At 41.2% G+C, this 14103-nt stretch overlaps 2 protein-coding genes across 3 annotated transcripts; one reads left to right on the plus strand and one right to left on the minus strand.

Annotated features, from left to right (window-relative positions):
- Nucleotides 1–265: 265 nt before the first annotated feature.
- On the plus strand, nucleotides 266–10587 carry LOC100846102 (CBL-interacting protein kinase 8). Of its 2 annotated transcripts, XM_003569117.4 has the most exons (15): nucleotides 267–730; nucleotides 1333–1395; nucleotides 1507–1578; nucleotides 3336–3443; nucleotides 3527–3601; nucleotides 3681–3734; nucleotides 4911–5036; nucleotides 5822–5911; nucleotides 6353–6475; nucleotides 7619–7732; nucleotides 8446–8562; nucleotides 9280–9336; nucleotides 9455–9529; nucleotides 10042–10161; nucleotides 10262–10587. In XM_003569117.4, the coding sequence occupies exons 1-14, from the start codon at nucleotides 548–550 to the stop codon at nucleotides 10135–10137; spliced, it is 1353 nt and encodes a 450-aa protein (XP_003569165.1). In that variant the 5' UTR covers nucleotides 267–547; the 3' UTR covers nucleotides 10138–10161; nucleotides 10262–10587. The 2 variants fall into 2 exon arrangements, with proteins under 2 accessions (XP_024314976.1, XP_003569165.1); XM_024459208.1 differs by having other exon boundaries at nucleotides 266–730; nucleotides 10042–10587.
- A 491-nt stretch (nucleotides 10588–11078) lies between these two features.
- On the minus strand, nucleotides 11079–13715 carry LOC100841020 (tRNA (guanine-N(7)-)-methyltransferase). The gene is given in 8 exon segments (XM_014898223.2): nucleotides 11079–11784; nucleotides 12422–12520; nucleotides 12644–12728; nucleotides 12822–12871; nucleotides 12975–13054; nucleotides 13135–13210; nucleotides 13315–13379; nucleotides 13382–13715. Coding segments are annotated over 8 exon segments (1002 nt in total). The 5' UTR covers nucleotides 13632–13715; the 3' UTR covers nucleotides 11079–11487.
- Between the last annotated feature and the right edge of the window lie 388 nt (nucleotides 13716–14103).

Here is a 14103-nt window from a genome sequence, read left to right on the forward strand (position 1 = left end):
AAAATTGATCGCCGCGTTAGGGTCGCGTAAACGTATTTGTTCGTTTCAAATGGATCGCATGGTTGGAGTTGCCCTGCCAACCGACAACGGCCGATACAGTTTCTCAGAGGTCCTGCAGCGTAACTTTGGGCCACTGTCCCATGGGGCCCACAGCTGCGGCCCAAAATTGCCCTGCAGTGTTTCAGGAAATCCATCGCCAGCTGCGGCCCGCACGCAACAACTCCACGACAACGACATCAACGCGACGGAACGTCAGATGTCAAAAAAACACACCCACGCACAAACCACGGAACGTCGTGTTCAAGCAAAATCCAAGGCAAATTCCCCATCCCATTTGAAACGGGCGGCACGCACGGTCGCTTACTGCGGTTCCAAATCCCATCAATTCATCAATGGCGCTGTCGAGCTGAGCATTTGTAGTTGAGCTTGAGCCCCCCACAGTAGACTCCACCGCCGTAACTGCCTTTTTGAATTCTTCCCTAGTCGCCCACCGGCCACCGCCGAGCTGAGCCCAGCCCGAGAGGCAGAGGCTGAGGGAGAGGGAGAGATGGTTGGGGGAGGAGGAGGAGGAGGGGCGCTGCGGCGGGTGGGCAAGTACGAGGTGGGGCGGACCATCGGGGAGGGGACGTTCGCCAAGGTGAAGTTCGCGCAGAACACGGAGACCGGGGAGAGCGTCGCCATGAAGGTGCTCGACCGCTCCTCCATCCTCAGGCACAAGATGGTGGATCAGGTGAGGGTTTTTGGTTTGCTTCTTCGGTTCGATTCGATTCCGTCTCCTGTTCCTGAGCTTTTGTCTGGGTTGGGTTTGATGACTGACAACTGGTAGCTGTCTGCCTTTCCTCTCAAATGCTCTTGGATTGGCTCGTGCACGCATCTAGTTGCCTTTGACCCCCGCCGGATCAGTAAATACCGCCAATTGTTTGATACTTGGACGAGTTCCTCTCTTGGTGTGAGAAAGCGGTGGAGGGAGTGATGCTCAATTTGACCTTAGCTGATGCTTCTAAGCCTGAGGAATTTCTTCTCGATTTGTCGAGGGTTTGAGGCATTTAATTGAACTGGTTTGCCAGGGTTTCTTCTCCAAACCTCTGTGGCTCTGGGTTCTAGAGTTGAAGGATTTCTTGTTTGCTCGTCTTGTGATGCGATTATTTTCTGGTACCCGAAAATGCATGGAAACATTTCTCCCCCCTTCTGTTACTAATTGTCTCCAGTTTACGCTTGTGAGGCAAAAAACGTTATTAGCTGTACTACCTTTGTGACGTACAACTGCATAAGTTAATCGAGCGGGCTCCATTCCCATGGTGATGAATTTGATCTTACGATTATTTTATGCAGATCAAGAGAGAGATATCCATAATGAAGCTTGTGAGGCATCCCAATGTGGTCAGGCTACACGAGGTGTGGTATTCATCTGTTACCAATAAATGTTTTTATTGTTGAAATTGGTATTCACTTGTCTTTTTTAAGTACACCAGGAAGGAATATTACTGGCCATTCTGTCATTTGCAGGTTTTGGCAAGCCGAAAGAAGATTTTTATAATCTTGGAGTTCATCACTGGTGGTGAACTATTTGACAAAATTGTAAGACCCTACTTTTTTTTCTTGATGATTGTCAGTTCGGTCTTGAACTTCTGGATATAACCTATCAAAACTAAAAGTTGGTTTCGGTAAAAATATTAATTAAAAGTAGTTCTGTGTATTTCTTCGATGTCTGGCTCATTCCTTCGGGAGTGTACAAACATGATTTTCAAACTTTAGTCTGTTGATTCTGAGTGTTTTCCTTAAGTGAAGTTATCTGAAGAGAAGGGGTGAAATACCTTGAACCATGAAACAATAGCGAGACGACACACAGTTTCCCTAGGTTGTATAGTCACAAGAATGCATCTGATTGCATGCTGCTCTTGGGCTACATTTTTGGGACGATGGTTACTGTTGTTACTTCTGATTCCATTTGAATGTGTTAAATGGTAACTTAATAAATTAAATTTGAATCGGCATACTTAGTTTATTTACTTCATCTAACCTTTTTTGAGAAAACTCGATAGTTTTGCGCCTTGTTGTATACTTGTATTGATATAGAGGAAAGTATTTACAGGCCTGAGAGCAGGCACATTCATTACGATAGGAAGACTAAGAAATAGTTGAGATGTTGGTGACTTTGTAGTTTTTCGTCCCTGACCTAATTCAATCTTCAGCCTCACTCATGATCTTGCTCAGAAGGCCAATCACTGATGGCCCCTCTCCACAGAACACACAGGCATTCCATTGCTTCCATATCCAGCAGGCTGAGAGCAAGATGATGGGATTGGTCGCAGCATGAAGTGTTTTTGGTAGGGCCACAGGATTACCTTCCACCAATCAACAAAATATCCACCAATAACCTGAGCTTGCGCCAATGACCTGATCCAGGAGAGGAACTCTTGCCACACCTTCCGTGAGAAGACACAGTCCATGAGCAGGTGTCGCATGGACACGCAGCAGCAGGCAGTGCATGCCATGAGGCATTACCCAAAGGGCCAACTGGTCCACAGTCCAGCACCAAACCAAGCATTTAAGCCAAATGAAGAATTTTACCTTGCTTGGAGCCCAAACCTTCCAGTTCTCCTTCCAGGAGGCCAGTCAGTAGTGTTGTGAAACAGGGCCTTGTCGCAGGAACGGGAGGAGTACTCGCCTTTGGATGTTTACCGCCACACAAGGCAATCCAGCTCACCAAATAGCACCGTGCTAGTGACCGCATGCCAGTGCAGCATTCATTGCACCCAGCCTGCGACAGGATGCAATTACGCAGGACACATTGTGGACAGCCTGCGACACCATGTGTCGTATGTGGCGATGCTTGGGGACCATGCTGGAGATCAGTGGTGGGACCTGAATCATGCCACGGTTATCCAGACACCGATCCTCCCGTAACAGATCATTCTCGCCTTTGTGAGCATGCATGAAGGTAGAGGCGAAGAAGGCCCCACACTCGACCTGGCGAAAGACATTGCCGAGAGCACCACCTTGACAAGGACCAGCTGGCCTGCTTTGGTGAGGGACCGGGCTTTCCAGCTGGGCAGCCAGTTCGTGATGGCATCAATCAGTGGATGGACCTTTCTTCATCTGACTTACTGATGTTCAACTTGAGCTATATGTTTTCTCATTAGCGAGGCGGTGAGCCATAAGCATAAAACCTGAAGCTTGACAAATGTTTTGTTGTCCCTTTTTCTCTGGATGCTTGTTCTGTTATTCCTTGAATTGCAGAACCCAGCATAAAGTTGCCGTATGGAAAAAAAAGTTCAACTATTTGTTGATGTGCAATGAGAACCTAACAGTGCTATAAAATTTACCATTTTCAGATCCGTCATGGGCGACTTGCTGAAGCTGATGCACGTAAATACTTTCAGCAGCTTATTGATGGTGTTGATTTTTGCCACAGCAAAGGAGTCTACCATCGAGATCTAAAGGTGGGCATTGAACAGGAAAAAAAGGAAGTTCTGTGCTTCAGAATTGTGGGATTGTTTGGTCTTATTCTGCATTTTGTATGCAGCCTGAAAATCTTCTCCTTGACTCCCAAGGAAATCTTAAAATTTCAGACTTTGGACTCAGTGCATGGCCTGCCGAGGTGAATAGCTTTCTAAAGCTTTGTCATTGCATTATCTATTTTAGTTCAATTCTTGACTTGCTTAGTTGGTCACATGCAGGGAGCTTCCCTTCTACGTACTACCTGTGGAACCCCAAACTATGTTGCCCCAGAGGTACTACATCTGAATAACATTGTTTGCAGTGGCGCATGCACCGGTACGGCAAGGTCCGGTGGCTGCCATAACTAAATATCTGCACAGGAATACAAAATATGTAGCATATAGTTCATATAATTTATGCCAATACTCTACTTTTGGATCTCTACTGTACTTTCTGAACAAAAAGAAATATATATCTAGTATTCTATGAGTTTGCATTGTACATGGTTTTCTTGTGTAAACTCTGCCACAGCTAAATTTTTTTCCTGCTTCTGGTACTGATTGTTTGAGTTCTAGGCTTCTGGTTATACATCACTAAACCTGTCCACTGCAGGGTTGGATTTGAGAGATTTACCTTCAGTCCATCTTAATATGTTACTAGTTTTTGTTGGCAATGGATATCAGCTTCTGCTTGGTAAATAGGGTGGAGTCCTTTATCATGGATTTTTTGTTTTGTTTTTTTCCCTTTGGGGAACTGCAAAAGCTTTGCGCCTCGATGTCATTGGTAGCTAGCAAACAAAAGTTTTTACGAGTCTAGTAGTAGGCCAATACATCCACTACATGCGCCACACGCTATGTGCTACACCTGCTGCTAATGACGTCTGGAGGCTGGTATCCCCTGCTCTAGCCCTCAAGCCTGCCTCAGCACCGATGGTGTTGAGCAGCAAAGCAATGTTGTGGCCCCTTCCGGTAGAAGATGACAGTGTTCCTCTGTTTCCAAATCCATCACACCGTCTACATTACCAATGAGGATAAGTCCTTAGTGATGGTCGAGCATAGTCAACATCTGACTGCCACTAGCTGATGAAATCCTCTCGAACTACGGGTGTGCTGTGTTCATCTTTGGACTAAAACAATCAACTATAGAATTCAAATACTTCAATATTTAACAGTAAGGCAGGCTGATTAATGTCATTCTTCCATGTAACATGAGAAGATCGTTATATTTAAGCAAAATGTTCCTTTTTACAATTATGATTTATAGATAGGAGCTTATACCGTTGCAGATTAATCCAGTTATACTTAAGTTCATCACCCACAAATGGCTGCACTGTGGCCATTAAGAAATGCAATCAGTAGTTACCAATTATATGCTATGTATATTCACTTTTCTTATTCCTTGTTAGGTGTAACTATTGATGCATTTCTCCTTTCAATTATTCTGTAATGCACAATTATCTTATGAAATAGGTTCTCAGTCATAAAGGATATGATGGAGCACTTGCTGATACATGGTCATGTGGAGTTATTCTATATGTCCTTCTGGCAGGTTATCTTCCATTCGATGAAGTGGATCTGACTACCCTTTATGGGAAGGTTTGTTTCTTATGAGCTAATGACCACTTTACTACAAGTCACCCCCTTCCCCATGCTATATAGTTAGTTCTGGGATCCTTGTGGTCAACCATCTAGAACTTCGACTGTTAACATTATCCAAAACTATAATGTTAGACTATATAAGAGTAATGCCGTCTGGTTTGTCTTGCAAATTGTGTGACCCAACTACCACAAAACAGCGAAACATACTACTTCCTCCGTCCAACAAAGGATGTCTCAACTTTGACTAAATTTGAATGCATCTATACACTAAGTCATGTCTAGATACATCCAAATTTTGACAAACTTGAGACATCTTTTGTTGGACGGAGGGAGTACTTGGTGTATAGATAATTAATTAGTCGATGTAAGCACTGTGTATGCACACACTAGCAGTCAAACATGATAGATACCTCCCCACCACAAAACTATTCAAACTAGGTTAAAACATAGGCCAAGTAAATGGGCTTCAACAGCCTTAGGAACAAACTATGCAATTGTAACATTTAATAAGGGAGATGCAGGGTAGCACAACTAAAACAGAGCAGGCATGACCTGGCAACCATCATGATTCCTACTTTGCTTAGTTGCAAGGAAAATAAAACATTTGCGATCAAGTAGAGATGTCACATGTTTGTATAGCCTTTTCTATCGCCTTTTGTAGCAGAGTACTTGTTCTTGGGGGCCAAGACATAAATTCTTATCTTAGCGGTGACGTCTTCGTGGAAAGTATATCATCTATATACATGCATGTCTATATATCTTTCTTTTTTTTCTTAATGCAGATTGAGAGCGCAGAATATTCATTCCCAGCTTGGTTTCCGACTGGTGCTAAGTCACTGATACGTAGAATTCTTGACCCAAAACCAGATTCAGTAAGTGAAATTCTACAATTGTTTATCTCAAACAATGTCACGAGTTCTTAATTGGCTTATGTTTTTCTTTGAACATTGCAATTTGACAGCTTGTTTAATTTATCTCTCATCTTTGTAACTGGAATCGGACGAGGTATACAACTTTACAGGTTGAATGAGAATTTGACATGACCAGTAGATCAGTTTAGCAGATCTGTTTGAAAGCAGACAGGCTGGTTTCTAAGTCACCTTTACTTTGTTAATTCATACCTCCTTTTAGATTCTTTCTGCAAAAGACAAATCTTCATTGTAGGTTGAAGTAGCTTCTATGAAATGTACGGGGAACAATCATTAAGTATGAATTATCGTATTACATGTAACATGGGAAGATGTTTCATATATTTGTAGTTGCTATCTTCATTAGTGTTTTCTTGACTTCCTATGTCTTCCAAATTGGAACAGCGAATCAGGATAGAGGAGATCAGGAATGATGAATGGTTTAAGAAGAATTATGAACCTGTCAGCGAAGTAGAAAATGAAGAAGTCAATCTTGATGACGTAAATGCAGCTTTTCTTGATCATGAGGTATACAGTTGTGCTCACCATTTTCCTTGAATCATTTATAAGGAAAACATTGCATGTATATAGCATAGAGTGTGCTAAAATGCTCAATACTTGGTTTCTACTAAATCCATCGTAAAATTAGTCCAATGCAATGACCTTAAGGATTAAGGGATGAGGAAAATTTATGGTTGCCAATCCTTTCTCATCCAAAAGTGCTGTGCTGTTGTGGATACTTGAATGTATGTTCCTTTGCGTATCATGATTTATATGCGTTTTTCTACTTAGAAATCCACATGTTCACATTATTTGATGCTTCCATTTCTTTGACAATCCGATAATTAAGCAAACTTATTTGTTATTCTTTCACAATTATCGAGATGTAAGCCAAAATTTGATCATAAACCTCTGTTTGGCCTAACCATCGCATACTGACTGTTGTTACAACAAGTGGCTGATGACCTTCAGTTTAGAATGTTTATCAAAATGACTTATTTTAAGTGAAACCGAGGCATCCTTTTAACAAGCGACCCTCACAGCTGTTGCTTTGGTTATTCTTGCTTAGGAAATAAGCAAGCTTTAAAACCCTTAAATTCTCCCTTATTCATCAGTACTGGTTTGATATGTGCCATTCACATGCTTTTTGTAAGTATTAGATAACCTCTTCGTTTGTGGATGGTTTTCACCTGTATGTGTTTTGCTTGGGTTAGCAGGGCTGTGTTTGGTTTGAGCCCACACCAATCCCACCAAAATTTGGCCAAGGTTTTTGTTGCCCTTGTCTTGGCCAATGTTGACAAGAAAAATGAACTAGCATTAGCTATGGAGCTTGAGCATGCCAAATTATTGGCTATGACCAAAGAATTGACATGCCATCCAAGCAAGAGCCAAAATTTTGGTTATGACCAAAGAATTGACATGCCATCCAAAAACACCCTAAATACCACTCCATGATGCTATGAAACTAATTTTCTTCACTATTCTGACGAAGGGAATTTTATCAAACATGCAGCAACCATTTGTCTGGAATCCATGGTCTAAATAGTTTCTTACCTCACTTCTTCAGTTTTCGTATTTCACTAAAATTTAACTAATAAATTTGATGAAATCTGGTGTACATTGTACTTGCAATTCCTGTAATTTTCTTGTCCTCTTTTTTTGTGATTTCAGGAAGACACCGAACATACTTTTGACGATGAAGCAGGCCCTTTGACGCTCAATGCATTCGACCTAATTATTCTATCCCAAGGATTAAACCTTGCGTCCCTATTTGATCGCCGACAGGTATTATGCAAGCCACTTTTGACGCTTAATGTTTTCATGAAGAAATATTTATAGGGATAAGATGATTATCATCTGAACTCTGAAGTGCCAAGTGTGTTTTGGAGAAATACAGAATAACAGGAGGGGATGGTAACAGAAAGCAACAAATGAGAACAGTCAAATGAGCAATAGAACTGTAGAAGTAGATGATGATATATTTTCTGTGAGGTCGGTAAAAATTTGCTATGCAGTTCAATCCTGCTAGTATCACTCACTATCACAAGGTCACATAATCTGAATTATCATAAATAACGTGAAATATAATGTGTAGAAACTAGAAAGACTGAAGTGAGATATTCATAATTTTTATATGCAATGAGATTCAAACTTGCTTGTATTTTATGGACCCAGTGTTTGCATCTTTTCACTAGAAGAAGCAAGAAAACAGTCCAAATAACAGGAAGCAAGAGTGCCAGCAGTACCAATAGTATTCGGCAAACATTTCCCTATCTTTGTGAAGTTTTGATGGTATCAATATTGATGTTACTGTGCAGGCAGAGATAATTTGTATTATACTATTTTGGATAATTTTTCTGTTCTATATTTGGGAGAATACTCTCAAAATGTTGAGAAATCCAGTGTTGTAATCATGACAACATGACCATGGTGCTCATATTTGGGCATTTTGTAGATTATTTAATATTTCTCAGACCTAATAACTGTTTGATCTGCAGGACCATGGCAAGCTTCAGAACAGATTTTTATCGCGCAAACCAGCAAATGTTATATTGTCAAGTATGGAGGTTGTTGCTCAATCCATGGGGTTTAAGACGCATATTCGCAACTATAAGGTAATGTGTGTTGTCCCAACTTAACACTTCATGTGTCATAAGGATGTTGCAAACCTTCTGACTTGAGATCTCAACAGGCCGATGGATTTTCTATTCATTTTATAATGTTTAGCATATAACTTGTTCTCTGATTATGCATATATAGACTTGGATCTCTTTAATTTCATCATAGAATGGCTGCTGTCTTGATCAGCATGGAATGATCTTGGATCATTCTGGGATAACTAGGCTAAACTACTCTAACAAATGCTATTGATTGTTACGGGGTACAGGTCCTCTCTTATATAAGGAAATAGATAACTTGGATCTCAACTAATCCTAAATTTCGTAAATACTGGGATCTTATCCCTTATTTAAATATCTTGTCCCCTAGTTGGATAACTGCGGGACATGACATACCATTACTATTATCATTTTGAGTAAAAAGCACCTCATCTCCGATATTTGTAGCACTGATTTAACAGTGTCAAATGGTATCGCCCAGTGATGCGATTTTTCATTTTGTTGTTTGATCCATTGCGTAGTAAGATTTCTGCATAATGTTTATTGGTGCCTATACCATGTAGTTTTCGATGAAAATTGTTGACATTTCCCCATATAGCATGGAAGCTTTTTTCCTTGATTTGTATTGTACAGTTTACCTTTTACTGCTAATGAGCTTCCATTACTATGGATATGTTTTAACTGCTTATAATTTGTTTGATTATAAATACACAGATGAGGGTGGAAGGTCTAAATGCGAACAAGACTAGTCATCTCACAATTCTGCTTCAGGTGAGTCTTGCGCTCTCTGTACTCTTGGATATGTCTTGTTCTAGCTTTATATTTTGGAATGCTCTTATAAAGTGTTCTTCCTTTTACTTCTGAAGTTCTTATTTTGCTCTGGTTTCAGATATTTGAAGTTGCCCCATCAATCTTCATGGTGGAACTACAGAGAGCTGCTGGAGATACTTCAGAGTACAATAAGGTCAGTGCTGTTCATTTGCATATGTACAACATTTTTTTTGCATATACCTAGAACTGATAAACGATATGTTGCTCGATGCAACCGATATGTCTAGGCTGTCTAGTGTCATGAAGTAGTAAAATGGTTTAGACTTGGAATGTTGTCACCAGATGTTTCTGGGAGCGAATTTTGTTCAGTACCAGAGTGATGTGGCTTGTCTACTTGCATACTATGCTGTACTAATTATTTGGTGCTGCCTTGAAATCAGATTACTGTGTGTGAGCTTGAATCTGATACAACATGAGGCAACTTTCTGACATAAAAGATGAAGATACTAATGAAACATTTTTTAAGTATGACAAATTTACTAAAATAGTGTTGCTCATAGTTTTCGGGTGTAGCTGCTTGTTTTACAGATTATCTTTGTGAAAATTGTAAATATGTAAAATGCAATTTGATCTGTTCAATTGCTTTTGGTTTTCCTGGGGCATGCAGAACTAACTCTGGGAATCATTGTTTTATTTTTGTTGCAGTTTCTAAATAACTACTGCTGCAAGTTAGATGATATCGTTTGGAAATTTCCTGTTGAGAAGGGAAAATCGAGGACATCCCGCCTATCGAAGCGCTAATATGTCTTCAACTTATATTTGTTTGTATGCAGCTATTCAGCTCAACTTTGAACTTCTGTGCCATAATTTATGCACCTAACAACCACCTGTATCATTCATCTTTAACCACATCAGTTTGTTGCAGGTATCGTGTGTATTTGAGGGCCGTGCAGTTTGAAATATGTAAATCACGAGGTTGATTAGTGGATGTTCTAGTGCAGTTTATCACGATGGTCTATGTTATTTTAGTTATATAGGGGGTTAATCTTTGTTTCGTACCAGGAATGTAAATTAAGAGTGCTTGTGCAAAGAGGCTAATTGGTTTTGATATCTCAGCATTGTATTACAGAATTTCCAGCGATGTATCAAACCAACTGTAGCTCACCTCTCTCCTGGTTTGTTTGGGGAGATTTCAAATTAATTGCTTGCCTTGTAAACTGTTTCAAGATTTGTTGATTTCTTTCTATTTGAGTCGTTCTATCATTAGCTTGCATTTGCGTGAATGACTTTGAAGAACGGCTGGTTGAAGGTAGCTTTCGCAACAAGCATAAGCTGGTAATGCCTGGCTTACGAAGGGGGGGAAGACCAATATAATTCCAGCAGGATCCAGGGCAGGTGGTATGTGGTTTCCAAATCGGCCAATGTTTGTTTGCATATTTTTATCATTTTATTATGTGCAATCCACAACGTGAAGTGTCACTTTCAACTTAGCTGTCTATTTGGATGCGAGCATGATACAGATCCTTCAAAACGAACTGACTATTCAAATGTAGAACATGGATACCATTTGTTACTTCAGCTTGCAGGTCTGATGGGTTAGCAAAATGTTCGGTGCACACTCAAACTACAAGTCACAACTCAAAAAAGAACCAGTGCAAAGTAAAAGTACCCTAGCAATCGTTTTCTAGCTACCTGGGGCCAAATTTGGTTAACCCTACCATACATCAAACATCCATAATCTGGACCGCTAAGAGCTAGCTTGCTTTTGATAGCTAGAGAACCATCCGGCCTGGTATGCCAATTTCAGATGGCAAACATTCCCATGCAGTGTATGTTGATCACTGAAAATTAAAGTGCACCGTGATCTTTCTAAACCAGAACAAAGCTTTTGGCCCAAAAATATTGAACATTGGAGAGATGCCAAGTGTTGACAAGTTTGACACATCAGTCTCTACTGCACTACCAGCAAAACAAGGCCAAATTCATTCAGTAATGATGCCAACTACTCCCTCCGATCCATAATAATTGTCACTCACTTAGTACAAAGTTTGTACTAGCTTAGTACAAAATGTATTATGGATCGGAGGGGGTACCTTTGGCGCAGACAAAGGAAGCTGAAAGTTGGTGGCCATGGTATGCAAAGCAGAGACATCAGCCCATCACTGCCTGGGGCCTGGGCAAAGCTGATATCCACTGAACTGCCGAAGTCTTCTGGTGAGGAACATCTCTAATCTTTTGGTACATCCTCCTGTATATGGTTGCTCCTTCTAGCTCAGCATGGATTTCCCTCTCTGTCCGTATTCCGATTGGGTTGTCTAGAAGCCAACCTTCATTGTCACAACGAAGATTTTTATCAATGCAATCAACATGCTCAAACACATCCGAGTATCCATCAAATCTTTCTCTCATGTCTGCAGCTACACCAAGCACATCTGATTGTAGAAGAACCTAACAGGGAAAGGTCAATGAGATGTCAACTAGCAAAGGAGCAAGTTTTTAGATAGATGACTTTGCAAGTTAAATTCCTTACGTCATCTGCACTAGCATTCGTGAAAGATAAGGAAATAGATGATGGTCTGAATAGCAATATTGCGTTATGTCATCTTAACTTTCTATTATAGAGAGCGTAGTCAAACTGATAACATGATATTTCTTTCAAATCAGCAAGACAAATCTTGAAACATACAAATTGAGTTGATACATCTTGGCATCTCATAGAGATGACTTTGCACTTGAGCAAAATGTCTGTTTTAGTTTAGTCCTTTGGACTGCCTGCTTGTCCTTACTGTACATGTTTATTGTATCTTCAACATGATACATTTTGAGAGCTATCAAGAACATTACTTTATTATAGATCTGTTTCATAAATGCTACAACATAACTAATACATTTTCATCAGGGCAATTAAAGTCAGTAACACATCCATCATAGCTTAATACCCCTTGCATAGGTAGAACTAGCAACATCACTATTAGCCTAAAAACCATTGGACAAAACTGATGCATGGAGTGACATCCTGACCCAAATTCAAATTGCTAATTTTGCAGGGAACACTTTACATAAAAGTCATACAAAATTGACATACCCGTCCACCCAGACAAAGGTTCTTTGTGATTGAATCCACTAATTGTGTTTGTAGAACTCTTCTCTTGTGATGCTTCTTCTTAAAGTGAGGATCAGGGCACTATAAACAAAATGGCAGGTAACTCAAATGTCAATTCCACATCAAATAAAACGAGGAACTGAACCAGCATAATCAGGGCTTAACTAAGAATACTAGTATGGTACTATACTTCGCTACACTCACTAGTATTGAAACAAGTAACAGGGGGCCAGGGTATGATGACACGATTTGCTCGAAAGACACCGTTGCATTTGCAAACATAAAATATCTGTGCCAAGAGAACAATTTCAAGTACGGTTAAATCATTGTGATAGGGGGACGCTCAAATGTCTATACGTGCAAAAGATTGAAGGTAGCTTACACATTTCTAAGCCCTAATTCTGTTACCCAGAACTGCGTCCGCTCCACCAACTACACAAGCAAACACAAGCAGAGCATTAGCACACTGAAAATCCCACATTGCATCCTCCATTCCCTAAAAGGGAACACTATTAAACCATAGAAGCACAAGAACCTTTTGTCGGATTTCCAGTCCGAGGTAATTCCGCCTTTCCCTGGAGTTCTTGGCTAACCAAACCAAGAACCTTCCACTCCCTACACACAAACAATCCCTAGTAATTGCTACTGTACGAAATATATCAGCACAAACTACAAAGGAGAAGACGTTTGCGCACCACAACCGATGTCGACCATGAGGGGCAGCAGGGGATCCTCGAACACCTCCTTCCAATCAGGCGGTCCCGTGGGCTCCTACAGGTAGAGCAGAAGGTGAATTGAAGGAAGGAAGGATGGAAGGGGACAAGAGCGCGTATTCCCGTAGCACTCTTGAAATGTTTGTATTTGGGGAGGCTTACAACGAAGGAGGCGCTGAGTGGATTCACATGCTGCCGGATGCGAAGGTGATGCCCCCGCTTCAGCAACGAACGAGCGGGCGGTCAGGCTGGTCGCGCAATTTCGGAAAAAAGATACGAGGAAGAGGAAGCGAAGGGGAAGAACCGAGTGGGGGGCGGACATTGGGGTAGAGGGGCCGGAGGTTGAGGTCGGCGTACTCCCTGTCCACCGCGTCGGTGCTCCGCTCGGCGGAGCACAAGGTTCGATGTGGAGCACGGCGACGAACAGCGGGGGCGCGGACGAGGCGGCAGCACAGTGTGGCCGTGGCCGTCCATGCCATTCTGGCGTCGATTCCGGCAGCCGCGCCGCTGCCTGCTCGGCGGCCCTTAAGCCCAACAACGGAAGGGGTTATCTCATTCACCTTTTCGAAAAAAGAAACGATTAAAATACCCTACTTCTGTCGATATTCTGGCAATGAGGATGCCAGCCCATTTTACACCTGTTGTTAGTTTAGATTAACGAAAAAACACCTCAGATAGTACTCCACGATGCGTCAAAACAACATGACAAAACATGATAACCAAGTACACTCACTCCAGTTTAATTCTTGTCGTGTGTTTAGTCAGTGCACGGCACCACGAGTAGGACCAAACAACGTGATAATTATCGCTCCCTCCGTTCCATAATTCTTGTCGCTGTTTTAGTTCAAATTTGTACCAAAAGAACGACAAGAATTATGGGACGGAGGGAGTATTTAGACCTCTCTCCGGTCCATAATCAGTGTAGCTAGTGTATCATAATTTTATACTAAA

This window comes from Brachypodium distachyon, chromosome 2 (assembly GCF_000005505.3).
Source record: "Brachypodium distachyon strain Bd21 chromosome 2, Brachypodium_distachyon_v3.0, whole genome shotgun sequence".
In the NCBI taxonomy this organism is placed as follows: Eukaryota; Viridiplantae; Streptophyta; class Magnoliopsida; order Poales; family Poaceae; genus Brachypodium; species Brachypodium distachyon.

Coding starts and splice junctions, on each gene's coding strand:
- LOC100846102 (XM_024459208.1), top strand. CDS start 548: ATGGTTGGGGGAGGAGGAGGAGGAGGGGCGCTGCGGCGGGTGGGCAAG. Junction 3,444..3,526: donor TCTACCATCGAGATCTAAAG/GTGGGCATTGAA, acceptor TTTTGTATGCAG/CCTGAAAATCTTCTCCTTGA. Junction 8,563..9,279: donor CGCATATTCGCAACTATAAG/GTAATGTGTGTT, acceptor ATAAATACACAG/ATGAGGGTGGAAGGTCTAAA.